General features: G+C 40.9%; 2 protein-coding genes across 7 annotated transcripts in view; one reads left to right on the plus strand and one right to left on the minus strand.

The window, feature by feature from the left end:
- LOC113982708 overlaps window positions 1–16963 on the plus strand; it is a 68280-nt gene extending 51317 nt beyond the window's left edge. The window contains exons 56-73 of the mRNA XM_039383580.1: window positions 670–810; window positions 1841–1954; window positions 2311–2439; window positions 2910–3071; window positions 4773–4937; window positions 5798–5963; window positions 6826–7010; window positions 7594–7686; window positions 7961–8165; window positions 9078–9265; window positions 9955–10052; window positions 10444–10628; window positions 11681–11883; window positions 12333–12516; window positions 13164–13273; window positions 14166–14285; window positions 14675–14814; window positions 15947–16963. Of these exons, the coding sequence (XP_039239514.1) occupies window positions 670–810; window positions 1841–1954; window positions 2311–2439; window positions 2910–3071; window positions 4773–4937; window positions 5798–5963; window positions 6826–7010; window positions 7594–7686; window positions 7961–8165; window positions 9078–9265; window positions 9955–10052; window positions 10444–10628; window positions 11681–11883; window positions 12333–12516; window positions 13164–13273; window positions 14166–14285; window positions 14675–14814; window positions 15947–15962 (2604 nt within the window). The 3' untranslated portion in view covers window positions 15963–16963. The remainder of the gene's footprint in view (window positions 1–669; window positions 811–1840; window positions 1955–2310; window positions 2440–2909; window positions 3072–4772; window positions 4938–5797; window positions 5964–6825; window positions 7011–7593; window positions 7687–7960; window positions 8166–9077; window positions 9266–9954; window positions 10053–10443; window positions 10629–11680; window positions 11884–12332; window positions 12517–13163; window positions 13274–14165; window positions 14286–14674; window positions 14815–15946) is intronic.
- The window catches only part of RMI2 (RecQ mediated genome instability 2), a 33045-nt gene continuing 26986 nt past the window's right edge, over window positions 13980–20038 (minus strand). For 4 of the 6 annotated variants that reach the window (XR_005564397.1, XR_005564399.1, XR_005564396.1 and 1 more), the window contains one exon: window positions 19479–19564. Coding sequence is in view for 2 of the 6 variants with exons in the window: in XM_027711171.2 (XP_027566972.1) it covers window positions 19416–19564 (149 nt within the window). In the remaining 4 variants the exon portion in view is untranslated. Of the gene's footprint in view, window positions 14360–15919; window positions 19565–20038 lie in introns of those variants that run through there. The other 2 variants (XM_027711171.2, XM_039383582.1) reach the window with 2 other exon arrangements.

Genomic DNA, 20038 nt, shown 5'->3' on the forward strand with positions numbered 1-20038 from the left:
TTTTCTGTATTTCACTCCTCTAAGTAGTGAGAATGACAAATATGGCACAGTTGAAACCAGTCTTTGTCTTCTTAAATTAAGTCAGCATTATTTTTAAAAAATATAAATAGTAAAAATGACAGAATGAGGAGAACTTTGGGTAGGTTGATTGCCAGGTGTGGTTAAATGGGGACACTTACTGACTTGCTGCTAACTGTGCTATCTGTGTATGTGTGTCTGAAATGCAGCACCTTGGCTGAGTACTACATTGTTTTCTGAAAATGGAAAGGTAAAAGGCAATATGTAAGACACATTAACATATAGGATGTTTTTTCTTGTGCTTTGATGTGCTTTGACTGTGCAAGCTCTTTCTAAGCACTCTGTGGCAGTGCAGCCTGCAGTGCCTAAAGATAAGACAAAAATTAAGCCTCAACAAACTTAAGCATTGTTCATGGTTTTAGTAAAACACAGAGAATAGTTTTCCTTTCACCTGTGCCATGTAATTCAAGTAGCAGGAATGTCCTCATTTGAACATTAATTTGCCTCGCTACTTCAAAAAGGACTTTATTAGGCACATAATTCATCTGAGGAAAAGGTACAGGGAAATCTTACTTGGGTGTGTGTTTGAGGTCAGTATGTGAGAGCTGTTTTATTTCACAAGTTCCTTTTCCATCTGTTGCTATGGATCAGATATCAGTGTCATCTTCTCTGAAGTTTGGAAGACACCGGACAAACTACAGAGCCACTGTTGCCCACCCATTTAATTACACCCTGAAGCAACTGGAGATCCATTCCCTGTCAGAAAGAAGGGGCAGAAAGTACAACCAGCAGGTGAGAGCATGAGAAAGGGCTGCAAAATACACACCTGTCATGCTGTATTTACTGTTAGTGTGCCTTTCATCTCTGAGAATGGCAGAACCAGATGTCACCCTGAAAAATGTAAACAGAACCAAGGGCTATTTTGTCCTTGTGTCCAAACCACCAGCATTGTTTCCTTTTCTAAGCATAACTGCTTTTGACTGACAGTCTTGCACTTTTAGCATTGACCCATTTTGGATGGTAGGAAGCCAGAAGTGCACAGGGGGCAGCCTAGCAGTGAAAATCAGACAAATTTTCTCCACAAAGAAATGAACAAATTTCTAGTGCACATACTCCAAAACCTTCAAACAAACAACCTCCCCCCCCAAAAAAACCCCAGAACACAACCTAACCAGAAACCTTTGATACCCCTGTGGAGCAAACATAAATTTTTGGACTGTATGGAAAATTGCCACACAAGTGTGAAAAAATACGCAAGACTAGAAAGGCTTTAAAATACAATTATGAGTGCACTTGCAAAGCATATGTAGGGAAAAAGAGGAGGAGGAACTCCACAAATCATCCTTCAAGATTAGAGACTGTAGTTGTGTTTTCTGTCTGAAAATGCACTTCATGAATCAGGACACTCCAGTTGCTGAGGCTGAAGATTTTCTGCTCAATAATGAGCTGTGCCAACTGTGCAGTGTTGTTTGTTCATCTGGAACCCTTTGGTGCTCTTGGTTTGCACTTAGTACTCAGTACCTCTCAAGAATCTTATTCAGAGGAATAAATTCTCTTGTAGGGTCATTATTCCAGTTGTGTCATTATTTGCTGTACATGACAGACGCCAGGCAGCTTCCAGAGAAGGCAACAAAATACTTGCACTGCCTCGGTTGTAGCAGTACAGTTTCCCCGTGCTCGTCTCCAGGCCACAAAGCCTGTTGCAGTTTTCATTGTGGTTCTGTTTCTCTCCACTGGATGGGGATCATTCTGCTGGATCACCCTGCAGCTCTTCTGCTGGTTCAAGTCTTGCTGCTGGACAAATCCTTCTCTTTGGTTTCAGCTGCAGCTGGCAGGGAATGCTGGGCAGCCTGCTGACATCCGACTGACCCTGGAAGATAAATCCAAGGTGGACATCACCGCCTGGGCGGGCTGTGTGACACTCTCTGCAGGCCAGGTAGACTCTCAGAAGGGGGAGGGGTTTGGTTTTTTTCTTCTGCACTTGTTACCATGTGAAAGCCTTTTACTTGAAACCAATCTTTTCGTGTCTCAGAGGGAGAAAAATGAACCCTCTGAAGAATTTAGTTTCAAGTTGCCAGATGTGGTTTTACTGGGGCTGCAGCTTTCCCTCAGGACAGAATTGTCAACCCCTCAGGTTTCCTGGCAGAGGTTGAAGCAGTGTTTTATGGATATAGACCATTCAGGGGTCCTCACAGGGGTGTATTTTTGCCCAGGAAATGTACTGCCCTAGGATATACTGAACATATTTATTTTTTAATTAATTACGTGTGTCAATTTTTTCCTCTCTTCCAGCTTCAGAGAATATTAAGTATGGAACACCTGCATGCATGTGGGTCTCTAGAGCAAAAATCAATACTGTTTAATGAATATCTAGATCTGAACTGGGATGACAAGAAAATCAAACACAATTTAACATATGAGGTAAGAGAAGGCAGTTGTATCTGTTAACTCACCATTTTTATGAAAGCTGTTCTTAATAGATGAGAAATTATTTCGGTTTTAGGCATAATGTTGCATGGATTTTAAGAAAACTTCTGTAGAGTCTAATTTTCTGTGAAATATCAATATTTGACTCTATCTTTTACATATTTCTCTACATAGGAAGATAAAGGTAGCATATTAAAGAAAGAAAGAGTTTTTACCAACTAGAAGCCTCACTTGCGCTCTAAATTTGCAAAACTTTAGAGTTAATTCTGAAGGACAGGAACCAGAAACAAGGCTGATGATCTAAAACACTGTCAAGTGGAAATGTTATGTTTCAAAAATGTTACATTAAAACCCTGAAGCTACTAGAATAACAAAAGCCAGCACAGGGACAGGGTGAGTGGGCACCCAGGAGTGTCTAAGATCCTGTTGTCGTATTTTAACTTTGTTTTCCTGGTTCATTGCAGAGAAATCAATTCTTGTATCGTGATAAATTCCAGTTAGAAGCTGTCCTAGAAAATATTTTCCTGACCCCATGCACCAAACAGAAGATTCTGGGTAAAATAGAAACAAACTACTGCTCTTCCCTGGATCATTACACAAGCTTTGAGCTCTGTGACCTTCGAAATGTAAGTCTCAGATAAACATACTGAACCTACTTCACTTTAAATGTAATTACTGTTTTGGAGACTCAGTTTTCCTCAGCTGCAACTCTTCATGAGAATTGCCATACTTCTGTGACCTAAATAAATAAACAGTGTCTTTTGATGGGCTGAGGCAGAAAGTTTCTGTTTGCCACTGTAGTATATTCTATAGGCTCTGCTGTGGGTGTAAAGATTCCCACTTCCTCCATGTTCTTTCTCTCCTATTCCTCTTTCAAAGGTCTTTTAATTTCATGTTTCTGGAGAATATCAAAACAGGCTCATAAGGAAACTAGAGAGCAATAAAAGTGCTTTCCTTCCCCTGTGGGTAAATGTTTACTGGTTTTTATGATTGCTTTGCTGGTAGTGATGGATTTTTGAACTTTAATGTAACCTTTATTTCTATTAAACACATAAAATGAAGACCGATCCATGATCTTCCTTAGGTGCACACTGGACCTCTGAGTTGCCTATAGATACTCACAGCAAACACAAAAACTGGAACTTGCAGAAAATGTCTTCATTTACATACATGTTTTCAGTTCCCAGTGGCTAAAACACGTCCCAGTTTCCAGTAGGTCATGTTCTGTTAGCAATGGGAAACAGAAGCCAAATTTTGATGCCTGTGAAAACTTCTTCCAAGACTAAGGTGTGATAGAGCCTGTTTATAATGCAAAGAATGTATATGTATGTCACTTCAAAATCAGATGCCTCTGTATTCTTTTAGATCCTTTTTTTTCAAAGGCATCATGCTAGAAATTAAGCACCAAGCAGCTGCTCTCTCAACCCCTCTCTCTCCCCCCACCAGCCCCGTAGAATGGGGAGGAGAATCAAAGTAAAACTTGTAGGTTGAGATAAAAACAGTTTAATAATTGAAAACAAAGTAAAATACAATAATAATGGTAAATAATAATAATGATAATAAAAAGGGAAAGGAAAAAAAAACCCAACCCGGTGATGCACAGTGCAGTTGCTCACCACCTGCTTGCTGATGCCAGACCCCCCTTCCTAAACCCAGATCAGCCCCTTCCAGGTAACTCCCACAGTTTATATACTGGGCATGATATTCTGTGGTGTGGAATATCCCTTTGGTCATTTCAGGTCACCTCTCCCAGCTGTGCCCTCTCCCAGTTTCTTTTGTGCACTTCCTCACTTGCAGACCAAGAAAAAAAAAAAAGAAAAAAAAGAAGTCCTTGACTTAGGATAAACAGGACTTAACATACTGATGTTTTGGGTTTTGCTATTGATATTATTCTCATTCTGAATCCAAAACACAGCACTGCACCAGCTACTGAGGAGAAATTAACTCTATCCCAGTCAAACCCAGGACAAATATTCACCTCGCCTCCCACACACCCCCAACTTTATCAAAATGCCTAGCCAGAGTTGCTGAGAAGCACAGGAGCAAAAAAAGTGGATGTTTTAACAAAATATAGTTTCTAACTGTTCCTGTGGTCTTAGGCTGCAATCACTGAATGTATTTTTTTATACAACAGAAACTGAAGATGTAACAAAGTGAGACAGTGTGAGGAGGAAGATGTGCTGGTTTCTGAAACTACAAGTTTTGTTCATCTCTTCATTGTGTAAATTCCAGGAGAATGCTACCATTGTACAACTTCCTACTACTCTATGCAGAGCCCATCTTTGGAAGAATTAAGCTTTAACACCCTTTTTTTTGTGCATACTTAGGTAATTGTTTTATCTGGAAAACACCAGCTCAACAAAGATAACATCATTTTGCAGTCAGAGGGCAGATTCCACCTTGGCGATCACAGGACAGATGGGGGGTTGATTGGAGTATCCATAAAGAACCAGAGCACTGCTGATGTGAAGAACTATTCTATGGAAATTGATGTGAGTTTTTATTTTATTTTAGTGGCACTGGGTTTTGGTTTTTAAAGGCCTGCTGCCATCTATCTCCCAAACAGATCAGGTGCAGCCAGTGACTGTAAAACAGCAGGCAGCTTAAAATATTCCTGGTTTCTCTAGTTCTGTTTATAAAGGAGCAGTTACATCATGTCCATGTGGTGTGATCGAGGGAGGAAGGCACCAACATTAGTTATCTGCAGAGCTCAAGCCCAAATATAATAAGTATGTATCAAGGGAGTATATCAGTTTTAAGAAGCTGTGGGGTTTTACAGCTCACCTTCAGCATGACTGATGTGTTTGGTGAGGCTTGTTTTTTTCACCTTATCAAAAAAAAAAAAAAAAAGAGGGAAACAAAATACAATGCTTACAAAAAGCATCATTTACCAGAAAAAAGAACTGGCTTTAAAAAGGCACAGAAAGGCTCATATGATGCTCATCTGAGGCAAATCTCTTCCTTTTACCCTCTGTTTCACATTTGCTTTTAATTTCCTGTGAAATAAAGAGGGTGGAGAAAGCTGGTGGTGGCAACGGAGTGAGGTAGAAAAGTAACGTGTTCAGCACCAACCAAACTCTTCAGTAGCAGGAATGTGGGTACTCAGGCTTTCATTGCTACCAGTAAAATTTTGTCCAGGAGCCTTGTGCTATCCAGTCATTCAGCTCCTGAGCCAGTCACTGATGCTTGTGCCTCTCTTAGTGTAACTCCTACACAGTGCACAAACATCGGGAAACACTTCCCTCACCACTTACTGTTCTGTGGGAAGCACTGATATTCGAGCATCATCTCTTAACAATCATTTAATTCTGTGTTGTGGCTTTGAATAAACGTTTTTCCTTTATGGCTGCAGTTAAGAGCCTTTGAAGATATTTGGCTAGGCCTGGCAGGAACTGCTACTTCCTCATCTGTCCAGAGCCAAATCCTGGTGGAGGGGAATATTGATCAGAAAGAGAAAGTAAAAGTGGCAGCTTCAAAGGGAAAGGAGTGCATTCAGTACTACCTGGGGTATCTGAAAGGTATGTACCTTCACTGACAATGCTTGTAGCCACATGATTTAGTTTTAGGTAATCCTACAAGGAGCAGGGAGCTGCACTTGGTGATCCTTATGGGTCCCTTCCAACTGGAGCTATTCTATGATTCCCAGCTGTCATTGCTGTGAAGAAGCTGGATGAAAGGCTGTGTCTCTAGTGCCAAGCTGGGTCAGTTCATGGTGATTCAAGGTCTTTCAGATTAAAAAAAAGCTGAAACTTAAAACTTGTTACACAAAGGTCAGTTTGGGAGACGTTTTGGTTTCAGTTATGGATTTACCTTTCCACACTTCTGCAGAGGAATTTTTCACAGGTTCATGGCCTCACTTGTAAGTGCTGTGATGTATTTGAGATTAGGATCATTAGTTTGTGAATCACTGAAGTCAGAAGTTTGTAACAGTGGTTCAACTCAACTCCCTCCACCCAGACTCTCCGTGCCTTTGCCAATCGTTTCTGTTTATGCTCATCAGTGCTTGGGTAGAAGCGCCTTCGGTGTGTGATGGGTGGTCCTGCCAGGCTGAGCAGTTTTGAAGCATCAAGACAGTGAAGGCTAAAGTAGAAAAGAAGCTTGTAAATCACTGTGACTGAGAGAACTATTTAGATTTATGTCAATCCAGTGCTTCATTTGCCGTATGTAGTTGTAAGTCGTTCACAAGCCACACAGAAGAGAAAGATCAAACACTGATCTAATTGTCTCCTGTTTATCTCTTTTTTTTTTTTCCCCCCACAAACACCTAACACACTCAGACATTGATTGATCACCTACTACGTAGTAATTAAAAGCTGGCTTTGAAACAATGTCTGTCAGTGTTGTTCCTGTAAATGAAGCACTGTCTTTTTGTTCCCTAAGGGGATTTGGAAGAAGGAATGGAAGTCAGTGCTTGTTCTGATGGGCAGGAGATGGCTGCCATTAACACCTATCTCAGCATCAATGGAGAAAGGCAGGAAAACACGGGACAAGTGACTCTAGCAGCTGCTAATGGAAGCTTGAGTTTTCTGGCTCATGGATGCGGGGATCCAGTTCTTAAGGCTGAGGTGAGACCCTTGAGTGGCTGTTAACTGCGGTGTGGTTTTCCCGGAATATTGTTTAATTTCGTTAATTTACTGGAACATCTTCCTCGTAGGATTCAGGTGTGAGTTTTGGTGAGTAGCCAGGGAAAATTATATAATTTTATAAACTCATAATAACGTTAATTTCACATTGATGTGAAAAGTTACCATGGTGAGAATTAAAAAGTTCAGCCATACCCAGAGACAGAAAATACGGGACCCTCTCCTGAAGGGTGAGTCCTCTGAGGAGAGTAAGTAAATAAAGTGAGAGCAGCAGTAACTGCTCAGTCTGTTGGTTACAAAACTAAGATTAGTATTCCTGACTGTGCTTTTACTTCTAATAGGGTTTCACATAGTTCTGCTTGGAGGAGGCTTTTTGAATTTTCATCCTTAGACCTTCTGTTCCCATGTCTATCCATTGAATAAGGCAGAAGTAATTCCCCCTGAGAAATGGGAGGCCACTGTGGAAATTTGCTGGCATTTAAACTAGTACAAACTTTGAGTGATTTGGACCCAGCACAAGCGGGTTTAAGTCATAAATTCAAGGTTTTTATTAATCTTCTCACAGTACAAGCTTAATGAAATTGGGAGTCTTTTGAAAGCCAAACTGATGGAAAAGATAAAGAAGTTTGATGGATACATGCGGAGATTCAGGAGATCAGTAAGTATCTGTACATATCTGTGAAAACATCATGAGGTGTTCAGGCAGTGTTAATTAAAATCATTACATTGCCTGCAGTTGTTTTGTTTTGCTCAAACATTTAAATGATTACTCCTGTGCTGACAGCTAACTCAGACAAAGAGCATGTTTCATGTAGAGATCTTGTATCTCTGCACCCACACCGAGGAGTCAGAATTGCCTCACCATGGAGTCAAAGCTTTGCACGAGATCAGTGTGTATTTTGATATTGCTTGTTATTTGGGAACCACTGTAGGTGCAGCAAGTTGGTTTCCTGTCTGAAGCAGCTGGCTGGCCTTCCACAGCCTTGCAGAAGGCAGCAGGATTCCTGCTCAGCGGGGGCAGAGCTGTCGCCCAGGCGTGGAAGCAAAGCGGAATCGGGCAGATCCTGAGGAGCAAGGTCCCGCTTTACCTGGATAAAGTTCAAGGCATTGTCCAGCAAATGCAGAATGAATTACAAAGTAAGCAAAACTGAGCAAAGCAAGGAGAATAAGGACAATGTCAGTGCAGGGCAAAACAAACTTGACTACAAACTATAAAATATGCTGACAGCATAAAGGTTTCTATTTTGATCCAGCAAAAAGTGCTGACCTTGGCTCTTAGTGTACAGAGTGGGAGTCTTGATGCAATAAGCCCGAAGTAAGCTCTCTGTGAGCACCTTTCTAATGAAATCAGTGATGAGACATTCTCTGCGTCACAGGAGGCCGAGTTCAGATGAGAACAGAGCCCTAATTCCTAAGCTGAAGTATTTCTGCTAACAACTCCCTGGCAAGCCTTTCCTCCCAAAGGGCTGTTCATATCCATCCTTGAGTTTTGAATGCTTGTACTAATCGGATTTCACTTGATCCGTTTGTTCCAAGCCTGTCCAGTAGTCTCTAATTCACTGTTCAGCTGGACTGTGGCCCATCCTGAAACCTTTGAGTTTTAGTTCTGAGTTCTCAGAAGAGTAAAACCTCACTTTGGGCCACTTACCTCTAAGCTCTTCCCACGCAAAAGTTGGATTTAGTTGACATACCATGTTTGAAATCAGTTCTGACCAAACTGTCCTGTTAGTAAGCAGATGTAGTTTGTGCAGTACACTCTGATGGTGGCATATTGCAAAGCACTCCTCACATCTTTTGGACAGCAGCAGTGTATTTATAAGGGGCTCAAGGTTAGAGCTAAATGCCTCTTTCAGTTTTCCCTAACACTGTGTCCACACACAGAGCTGTGCAAGGTGCCCAAACTCCCACAAAAACAAAGCTGCCTCTTCTGTTTTGTGTGTCTCCCCTTCCCTTACGGTGGAAGTTGTGAGGAAACAAGCAAACAAACAAGCAAACAGCCACTTTGCACCACACCAACTAAGGTTTGTTTCATTAATGTGTTTGCTTCAGAGCCACTAGCAACTTTGAAGGATGCCTACTATGACGTAACCTTGAAGCCACTGGATGAGGTCTGGAAAGAGAAGACAGAAGACTACATGAAGAAAATCCAGGCTTTTTTACCCAATATTGTAAAGGATGCATGGCTCATGGAACCAATCCAGCTGGCATTAAAGGTTGTGAAAGCAGCCTTGGATACGGTTGGTATAACTCAGTTCTCCATTTTTAGTGGTTTGTAAGGCAAGGCCTACAAATTTAAGTCTCAGCTTTGAACTATGGATACACAAAAATGATTAACTATTTTGTTTATGGAAATAGTGCAGTTATCTTTACACATAACAAACTTGTGCACAGCTAACTTACTGTTCTTGCAGTATGTGTCCTGCCTTGAAAGCAGTACTTTTCCAGCTAGAGGAGAGGTTGTTTCACTAGTTCTGGTTGAAAGCACAGCAGCAGTCATCTGTCATTCACATAGATTTTACTTTTCTTCCATAGAGGATGAACTGTGATTCCAGCAAACAATGTACAGATTTGGGATCTTCTAGTTGAAATGAGGAGCATAAAATATATCATGCCAATTTATATTAACAAAGATACCAATCCTTTGCAAGCTACTGAAGTGCATTAACTCAGTGAAGTATTGGTATACTTTAAGTAATGTTATTTAGGAAGAACATATTTCTGTCCATCATTTGTAGCTGTTGTGAGTAGAGCCTGCCCTCTGGATATTAACCTTTAAATGACAGGCAAGTGACAAATGCAAGAGAGACTTAAGTGCTATTTCACTGACTGTCCATTTAAAACTGACTGTCGATTTAGCAAGTACTGGCCCTGCCCTGAAGCCATCCTGAAGTCGGTTTTGTAATCTCCTCTTCTGATTCTCCAACAGACCACACAGCAGATGTTCAGGTGGGCAGAGGCCACATTTTCCAGAGCTGTGAGGAAGATCCGGAAGCCCTTGCTCAACCTGTACAGTTTTTCAGCCAGGTAACTGGTGTTCCTGCAAGATCCCTGCTGCTGGGTGCTGTTCTAAATGGATATGTGCATAGTTAGTCTTCCTATCAGTTTGCAGGCTGAGGGTTCTGGACAGACACCCAACTCCTCCTGCTTTGGGCATAAGACACCCTAATGTTCATTTCTGTTGGCTGTCAGACCCAACTGCCTTTCAACAGGAGCTACTGGGCGGCAAAAGAATAGTAATAACTGATAACTGGCCTTTTATGGCCTTGGGCAGTGCAGCTGTTGGCCAGTGTGGGGCTGTTCTAACCAGACTACAGTTCTTATGAATATTTCACTTCCACATTTCTTATAATAAACCAACAGCATGTCCTCAGTTGAGCAGATAAAGGCTCCTGCCCATTTTGTTTGCATTCCACAGGAACTGTTCCGTGGCAATAAAACTGCCAGTACTGCCCAAAGGAGACCACTCCCTACAGCTGGCAAATGTTCCTACTTATCTCGTTGGAGAGAAAATAATGAGGCCTCTGCAAGACCTCTACAAAATCAACATCCTTGCGGAGTATTATAGATTCAAACGGAGGATGGTGGAGAGTCCCTTTGAATGTAAGCCCTTTCAACGTGCTGCTTTGTTTTGTAACTGGGTCCACTTGGTGCTATATTTGAAAAATCATATTTGGAATAGTACTTTACTATGGATGGTTGCTAATTAATAATTTTCCATCAACTTTATATAGTCTTTCCTGTAAGACAGTAGTGGTATGTAAAAGAGCAACACTCTGGGCAAAGCTGGCATAAAGTGACACTCCTCTGCTTCATATTCATGCAAATCTTCCAACTCTTCACACTTCATACTCTTGAAACTAGAAATCAGCAGGTGCTATTTATCTGTCTTATCCACATGCCCTTGTGAGTTGATACTGTGGTTCAATGCCAGTCATACCCACGGCTGTGTCCTGGCATGGAGGCGTTGAAACTGGTCATCTCACCTCTGTTGACTCTGGGATGGAAAAGCTCAGCCCTACCAAAACTTCAGAGACAGTATTGCCTGTAAAAGCATTGCTAAATGCTAAAAAACTGCATTAACAATCCCAACTGTCCCTTAGAGAGAATGGTTTTTCCAGAAAGAGCCATTTTTAATGGTTTCCTCCCACTGGACTGACAGGCACCAAGAGGGCTGTGAAAGTCGGTCCTAGTGACCAAATAATCTAAGTGATATATCAGCAGGGACTGCAGCTCTGTTTGCTGCTCTGGTTTGGAAGGGCAGTTTCTGGAGAGAGTTAATATTCTTGCTGTTTTCTGCATAAGAATGTATGGAATGTAGGGTATATGTGTGTGCTTACAAAAAGCAAGTTTACAAGTAGCAGGACAATAAACCAAAATGAGCTCTGAATCCCAATTCATGTTTCTCAAAGTTTCAGGACACCCAGGCAAATCTATAATGAAAAATAAATCATTAAATTGCTTTGTTTCTGGTAAAATTTTTGTTGCAGAATAACTACAGTGTAACTAACTAAAATGTAAATGTAGTAATGTCAATGTAATAATAACTTGAGAAATTATTTTAAGAGCATGCCAGCCAGAAGCTGTGTGTTGCAGTATGCACAGCACTCATTGCTCTTTGGGAAACTCACTAATGTTTCTTCTGAAATCTCTAGATCATGCTCTGTTAGTGGGGACCAAGCATCTTGTGACTTTTGATGGAAAAATTTATGATTTGGCATCAAAGTGCAGTGTACTCCTTGCCAAGGATTTTGTCCACAATGCTTTCACTATAATACTAAGTGAGGAAACCAGTAACTCAAGATCACTGTATGTGGAGATGAACCAGACTGTGATCAGTATCCACCCAAGACTGAAGGTAGGAGGAACAAGTCAAACATTCTTTGTTTTCACAGCAGAAATTATCTTAAACCAACAACAACAACAAAAGCTTTCAAAATATTAATGCTTAAAACACAGAACAGAATAGCTCTCAGACAAGTGCTTTAAAGTAACCACTTCTTAATCAGAAAATACCTCTCCAAAACAAAGCCAGTTTAATGCAAGGGCTGCCTCTTTGCTCCCTGCACACTAAAGGAAATTTTCAGCATTTCTCTTAGATAATGTCAGAGGATGGTACTGTTAGAGAGGTCTGGAGATCAAACTGGGCCTGTAGCCTTGGAGGCTTTGTGCTGTCTGCTCTTCTGGAAGTTTAACACAACTCCCTTCTTATCCCCTGATTCTGGGCTAAGTTGGTCCCATCTGAGCTTGCCTGTTATTGAACTTTAACAGTGACAGATTTGAAACTGCATTTTCATTTTAAAACAGATCTCCAAGATGTTCTCCTTTACAGAAGAGAACTGCCAAGTACTGGATAAATCACTTGAAAAGAACACCACTAATTCAAGGAGAGAAACCAACAAAATAGAAATATCTAATCAGAAAGGAGTTTCTCTATCCTGTGACTTTCAGTATGATCTCTGTACTGTCACTCTGGCTGGGTGGCACCACGGTGAGTACCAATTATACAGCCTTTGTCAGCTGTTAGTCATTTTTTTATCTCTCTAAATTATTATCAACTGTAGTACCACCATCTGGGTCATCTTTTACTTGTTTTTCCCCTCTTCATTTATGCACACTGGAAATGGCTCTAGGCATTCCCAGTAATTGCCAAATCATTCCAGTGGTTAGTAAGTGATTATGGATTACTGATGATTCAATGTAATAAAGCAGACAGATGTAATGCAGTCAGCCCAGCCCCAAACCCTTGTTGAGAATCACTGCTTTAGAGCTGGCTTAGCTTGTCAGACCTGCAAGACAACTAGAGAGGGAGGCCTAAAACCTTACAGGGTTTTTGGTATACTTGGAATGCATTCCTATTCATGTGCCCCACACTATTCTAAAACTCACACTCCCAAGATTAGCAGAGGATGGATCTGATGCCCTGATGTGGTCAGGAGAAACACATGACCAGCTAAGACAAGAGATGGCAATGCAGGCTGGGACAAACCCAGAATGGCTTTCTGGACATACCTTCTCTTTTTCATGTTGGAGCTGAGCACTCCTGTAAAAATAACTGGAGCTCAGAGACAGCTTCTGTAACTTTCCTGCATCTACTCCTGACAACTACTATTTTACCCCATTTCAATTCCATCCCAGGTATCTCAGCTGGGCTTTTTGGTACCAATGATAATGAAGCTGGAAATGAATGGATGCTTCCTAATGGTTCCTTCACTGACAACGTGCAAGAGTTCACACAGAGCTGGCAGGTAAGGAGCTCAAGGGCTTCTCTGTGCAGGGCACCAGGGGTGCTGAGCACAAAGGGCAGTGTGTACTCAGTAGTGGACTCAGCTGTGCTGGTCAAATGGAGCTTGAAAAAATCCTTCCTGACCAAAAGTTTTAGCTCGACTCTATGTAATATAGAAAGTGAAAGCACAGTCAGATTAAATCTGGCCAGGTATTGAAGCCTGAGATAAAAGCACTGGTCACTGCACTGCTGGAGTCACCTCGCCCTGAACCGTGAGTTCTGGCTGGCAACTCTCTCCCAGGAGACTGACCTTCCTTCCAGCAAAGTTCCAGTGCCACAAGGCCAGGGCTGCACAACAGCAGGAGGCAAAGGAGGAGCCTGCAAGGTCTGGCTCCTGCAGGATGAGGGTTATCACAGATTAAACTGCCTGTTCATTTTTCTTAATAACTAAAAATCACTAGAATTTACACTCACTTAAAGAACTATTTGGTTGGTTTGAGTTTTTTTTTGTTTGTTTGTTTTCGTTTTTTGTTTGTTTGGGGCTTTTTGTTTGATTTGGATTTTTTTTTAAAGACTTCTTTATCTATGAATAACCCAGTAAGGATAGCAAGATTTTTTTTTTCTGCATTAAAAAGATCTAGTAAAAGCACATCTTTGACCTGTCAGATCTACATAACAAGAGAACTAGCCAACTGCCTGCTGTGTCAGTGAATAACAGAATCAAGAGAAAAAGGAAACAATGTCTAATCTGTAAGATTAGTTACATCTCAATATTATTGAACAATAAATATTAGAGCAGTGTACTGAGCTGCCCATATCTTTAAACCAGCTCACACTGGAAATCTGAAGAATTCATCCTAACTCGATGTATTAAAAAACAAAGTCCCCCAACTTCAGTAATTCTGCTTTCCCAGGTGAACAAGTGCAGTCTTGTACCGAAGAAAGAGAAGTCATGTCCAATTACAGGCAAGCAAAACATCTGCAAAGTGTTTTTTGAAGAACCACATTCACTTCTTAGGAACTGCTTCAAAGTTGTAAGTAGAACTTCAGCCGTGAAGGACTGTCTGAATCACCCAAGTGTCATTCTTCAAAGGAGGACACATAACCCCTGCAAGGATGTAGAAGTTTAGTCACGGATTACTTTAGAATAATCAGAACAGCAAACCAGACAGAAAAAAAAAGCTGTTATTATCACCATACATATAAATTGAGGTCCTTGACATCCACAGAGTAGAGGCATGAGTGCACCACTCTTTAGAATACAGGTCTAGAATCTGGAAATAGAAATAACCCCCTCAATGTTAGGAAGAGAATAAAGGTTTATGAATGGCCGCAATGAGGCGGGGGGAGGGAGACCCACATCAAACCTTTGGGTCCACGTGCAGGTGCCCCCTGCTCCCCTAAACAATCCCTTTGTGTTAAGGTGGACCCCGAGCCCTTCTACACCATGTGTACACAGGACACCTGTGAGTCCCCGGCCCTGGGGGCTGCCTGCAGCTCAGCAGCAGCTTTTGTTCATCTGTGCAACCGGAATTTTGTCCCTGTGGAAATCCCTCCACAGTGGTGAGTTTCATTTCTTTTCCCTCCTGAATATTCTGACTGCATTGCTCTAGTACTTACATGTCTGTAATTCAAGAATGCATGAGAAAATAAAACTAATGAATCTGACTGTGGGAAAAAAGAGTGTTCCTGGAAACAGTTGTCTTGCTCCTTGGCTATCTCCCCTTCCTGCTGTTCCCTCACCAGCACACCACAGCCCACCCACTTCACACTCTTATACAAACTTCTACACATGAATATGAAATACAGAGACAAATTTTGTTAAATCTAAGTCTGAATATCCAGTTGAAAACAGAGTTTTAGAATGGCTTGGTAGTTGAATGATTGAAGTCAGCTAGTGCTGCTGGTTTATATTATCCCATCTGAAGAAAGGGATTGGAATGAAGGTGGATCACAAGCTCAGTTATCAATAACATGCTATTAAAGCATGCTCTTAAACAAGCAAAGTACACTGGGGATGTATACAAGAATAAACATATTTAAGGCAAGAAATAATTCTTCTCTATTCATCTTTTGTATCCAGTTTTGGACACCAGGTTTTACTTAAACTGTGAACCAATTGAGAACAGTCATGGGTAAAAAATTGAAGGGCTGAGACTTAACATGAGTAAAGTCTCTAAATATGTAAACACACTAAAGAGAAGGAAGTGTAACAGACCAAACTACAGTAAGGGAGAGTTGGGTTTGACACAGTGAAAGAGTCTGTTGTGGCCAGTCCAGTCACGCACAGTAACCGACAGCCAGCCATGGTCAAAGAACCAAACAGAAAGTGTCTGTCTGGAGTAACCACCTCTGCACCGCTTCCTAGAAATTCACTCTTGTCAAGGATCTTCCACTGAACAGCTGAACTAGCCAGAGCCCATAAACTTCAGACATAATGCTGCTCTTTCCCTCCTAAACATGAATTTATCAAACGTGAAAGAATCCTACATCTTTCTTTCAGTTTAGCGTATCCAAGATAAAACTGTATCTAAAACGCTGGAGTACTTTTCCCACAGCTTGTTGATGTCATAAATGTATTTGATGCTATTTTTCCCTTCATAGATTCTTGTAATTCAGCGTAATAACAGGTTGCATTACATGTCACTTGTACTTACTAACCACTTACCTGGATTTCATCTCTTCTTCATTTCAGCTTGAGCCTGTTCTGAATGGCACATACCAGCCCTGGAGATGGAAGAACCCTTTCAGCACCCTAAAATAGAAGTTATTTTAGGTAGACAAGCTAGAGGCAGGAGCAGAACAGTAGCAGTGCAAATGCATTAGTGTTAGACAATGAATATAATGAAGCACATATAGTATAAAAGAAAAGCTTTCCACCAGAACCCCTGAGGGCAAGAGGAATTATTTCAGTATACTGACAAGAAACTATAATCAACCAAAGGAAATTGAACATAATAGTATCAATTACTTTAAAAGAATTCTCCCATTCAGTGGCAAAATTGTGTCTCCACAAGCCTTGAACCATAGCATAAATACATTTAAAAGCTGACAAAAGGTCTCTTCCAGCTCAGATTAGTACAAGTAGAATACTTTGTGAAAGCAGCATTATCAGCTTTGAGTCAGCAGAGATGCTGACTTCTTTTTTCTCCAGAAATGAAACTCTGCTGTTCAGCGGTTCTGGACAAAGTTATCTTTTTTTTTTTTTTTTTCCAAGGGAAGTGCTCCAACACACGAGAGCTACAGTACAAATAAGATGGTTAAATAATTGAAAGCACTTGATAATTTTCTCATTTTTTATGCTGGCTGATTTTTCACTTACTAACGTATACACTGTTAAATGAGAAACACCCTTCTTGGTATCTGTGTACCAGTTTCACGTTCTCCCTTTGTGCCTTTAGAAGCCCTTTCTCAGAAATCAGCTGATGTGTTTGGAAAGGGTGATTGATATCTATCCAACCCATAAAGTAGCCTTAAGGTGCTATAGCTGTTGTTGTGTGAAAACGTCTTATCTGTTAAATCCTTTTCTATATTTTAAGTCTATTGATTAAAGAAATTCATTACCTTTCTCCACCTGTACCTGGAAGGCAGCTATTCCTCAGCAAAAGGTTAACACTGCAAAATCCTTCCCATGTCTTTACATAACATGCAAACGTTGAAATAATGGTGTTCTGAACTAGGAGATAATGCTAATAAACATTTGACTTCCTTATTATTATGCTGGAGTACATTTTTATTGATTATTCATAAGAATATAAACCTGTACTGATCTACAGAGCTGGAATTGGCGGGGTTTGAATGGCTCACAGACAAACCCAGCACGGGCCTCTGTTACCTCGTGGATGCTGCTTTCAGCCACATTCTCTTCCTGAACACGAAACTCCCTAGCGTGACACATTCTAACTAAAACATATCCCCACACTAGTCAGGAAAAAATCCCTGCACTTGTTAGGATTTCCACACACATCAGATGCTGCTGTATAAAACACAATAGAAATCAAGTCTTCCTCTGTTGTAATTTTATAACTGCACCCTTATAGAGGTGGTTTGTAATGAAGCCAAAATTGTATGAAATATTTCTGAAAGTTAAAGAGTATTTATATCAGTTAGTGATTCAAAAAAACGCATCATCTTCTCCCCAGTCACTGAATGTCATTTCACTCCCCAGCTAAGCACACCGAGCACCTTTGTTCTTGCAGCTGTCACCTCAGGATTTTTTTCAAAGTAAAATGTAAGCAGGTAGAGGAAAAGATTCAGAAAAGCTCAGTCAGCAATAAACAGAAGTTTAACTAAATGTTAACTGCAAACAGCAGCACTGAGCTGGATGCAGACACCAGGTCTCCTGAAAGCTGCATGTAACTTATCACCGGTGATAAAGACACCATTTCCCCCAATAAACATTTTAAACTACAGCCACTGCCCTCAGATGTTGTTGGTTACCTCTGAGCTGTTCCCAGGTTATGCCTTTCACGTCCAGATCCGATCCAGCCCTACCTAAATACAATCTAATCCTACATCAATACAACTTTTCAAATGCATTCAGTAAATACGAATCACTGCCAGATGGCAAGCCACGTTTAATTCTGTAAATTCACAGACACTAGCAAGGGTGCAGCAGTTTTAACTGTTCATTTTCAGGGTTTTTGCTGTTTATTTCCAGGGTTTTACTGCCTGGTTAGAAAGCATGGCAAAGTGAACATATTTGGAACAAGCTTCAGGTTCCTTGCATAAGAAGCATTCAGATGGAAAACTATCATCAGCAAGAGCAGCTGCCAGTCAACATGCTGACCACATGGATCATTTCTAAAAGGCTACAGCATTCCACAAGTGGATTTTTTTCCCCCAGGATTTAAAACAGTAAATAAACCCAGACTATCAAAACTTTGTATCTCTGTCTATTTTGGTATTACGTGAGCAGGGTCTCAGAGCACAGGACTTCCATTATCCTACTGTCTCTGATGTGGTCTCATTTGGAATATCAAACTCAAGGCTGGGAATTGCACTCTGAAATCCAGTCCTTCATCTGCAAAGATCTGAAATCTTTAAAGGAGACTATTTAATTTCCACATGCTTTGAAAACATAACCTCACAATTGAAAACATAACCTCATAATTAAAAAATGTAGTTACCATCACTTGGTTCTCCAGTTGTACTGTTCAATCAGAAATCACCTTCCCTTCTGACATGTATTCCCAATTAACACAGCTATATTCCTGGACAACACAGTCCCAAAACACAAAGCTATTCCACACAGATAATGCAATATAGTCTTCAGGATTCAAGCTCTCTTTAGGTAAAAGGGAAAATAAATAGTAACATTTCTTCTTTTTAAAGGTGTTTTGATGTCATACTTTTGTGTTCTCCCACACAAGGAAGAAAGAAAGATTAAAAATAAAATATATTTTAGAATGATTTAAACAGCTAAAAATAGCATACATTGGAACAAGAAACCTTCAAAGAGAAAAATACACTTAGGGGCAGAAAACTTGTTTCATAAGGTGGTAAAAGTATTTGCATCTTGAAGAACCTATTCCAGGGAACCCTGCATAATGACTTTTCAGTTTATTTCACTTCACTGGAACACAGGGGTCATTACTGTACCACTTTCAATAGTTCAGAATTCAGAGAGGTTTTTAAGTACAAGATTCTGCTTTATGGTTACCAAGAGACATCTGTCTTACAAGCGGAGTTTACTGACGTGGTCATTACTGAAAGAGAAAATACAGGCAAAGATGTTATTTCCAACCACAATCTAAACACATTTTGCCTTCGTTCCAGGTATTGAGTTCACCCTGGCAACATGAGTTCTGTGCAGCCCTTGCTGCCAAGAACACCTGCCCTGCTGCAGGAATGACTTCCTCAACACATGCTCCCAGGAACAGCAACTAACACAGAAACATGGAGCATTCCTAACAGCATGGACACCTTACTCAAAACATCCAACAGGTGTTTCTCAAATCTGTTGGTGTAAAAAGAGACGGTGGAAGACATGAACATTGCAGTTATTATCAGATAAGCACTGATCCCTACACTTGACTCTGAGTCCGACTTCTCACTTTGGTTTACTCCAAGAGTAACTGGTGGTTGGTTGAAACCACAAACACACAGAATAGTCTGACACCAAGAAAGTACATTTCCAGTTATTTTAGGCAGAAAAACAGTATCTAGGGGATGATTCTCTGCAACTCCTCCACTTCAAGGCTCCACATATCCTTATGCACGGGGTTTTCAGAGAGATCTGTCATCTTTATTGCTCGAAGAACAGGCTCAGGACTGCAGGACCGCACCACACCCATCACCATTACATATTTCCCTAAAAAACCAAGCAAGAGTGAAATTAAATTAACCTCTGTACATTCATTTTAATTCATAATGCAAATTATTTAAAGCCAATTAAACACTGTGAATTGAAGCTGCTGATACTTGCAAGAAAACTCAAGCATGAAGACTGTCTAGAACTGAATTTCAGGGAAAAAAGGCTTCGTTACCTGTACAGCCACTTTTACAGCAGATTTGACTAGATTTTCACGTACAACAAGAGCCAAACAAGCACACAATTTGTCCCTCTAGTGCGTAAGTGGGCGGAGGGCAACTGAGAAGACCGAAAATTTAGGCCAAGTGCCTGTTTTGTGCCACAACTCCTGCAGCGCCGCAGTCCAACACTTCTCCAGTGCATCTGACGCTACTCGTGAGGGGCAGAAGAAGGAAAAATAGGGGGGGAAAAAAAATTCCTATCCCTGTTCCTGGGTTCCCGCGTGGGGAGCGACACCTCCCAGGGGCCGGGATG

Source organism: Pipra filicauda, unplaced genomic scaffold (genome assembly GCF_003945595.2).
Source record: "Pipra filicauda isolate LSUMZ 115617 unplaced genomic scaffold, ASM394559v2 scaffold317_size908105_pilon, whole genome shotgun sequence".
In the NCBI taxonomy this organism is placed as follows: Eukaryota; Metazoa; Chordata; class Aves; order Passeriformes; family Pipridae; genus Pipra; species Pipra filicauda.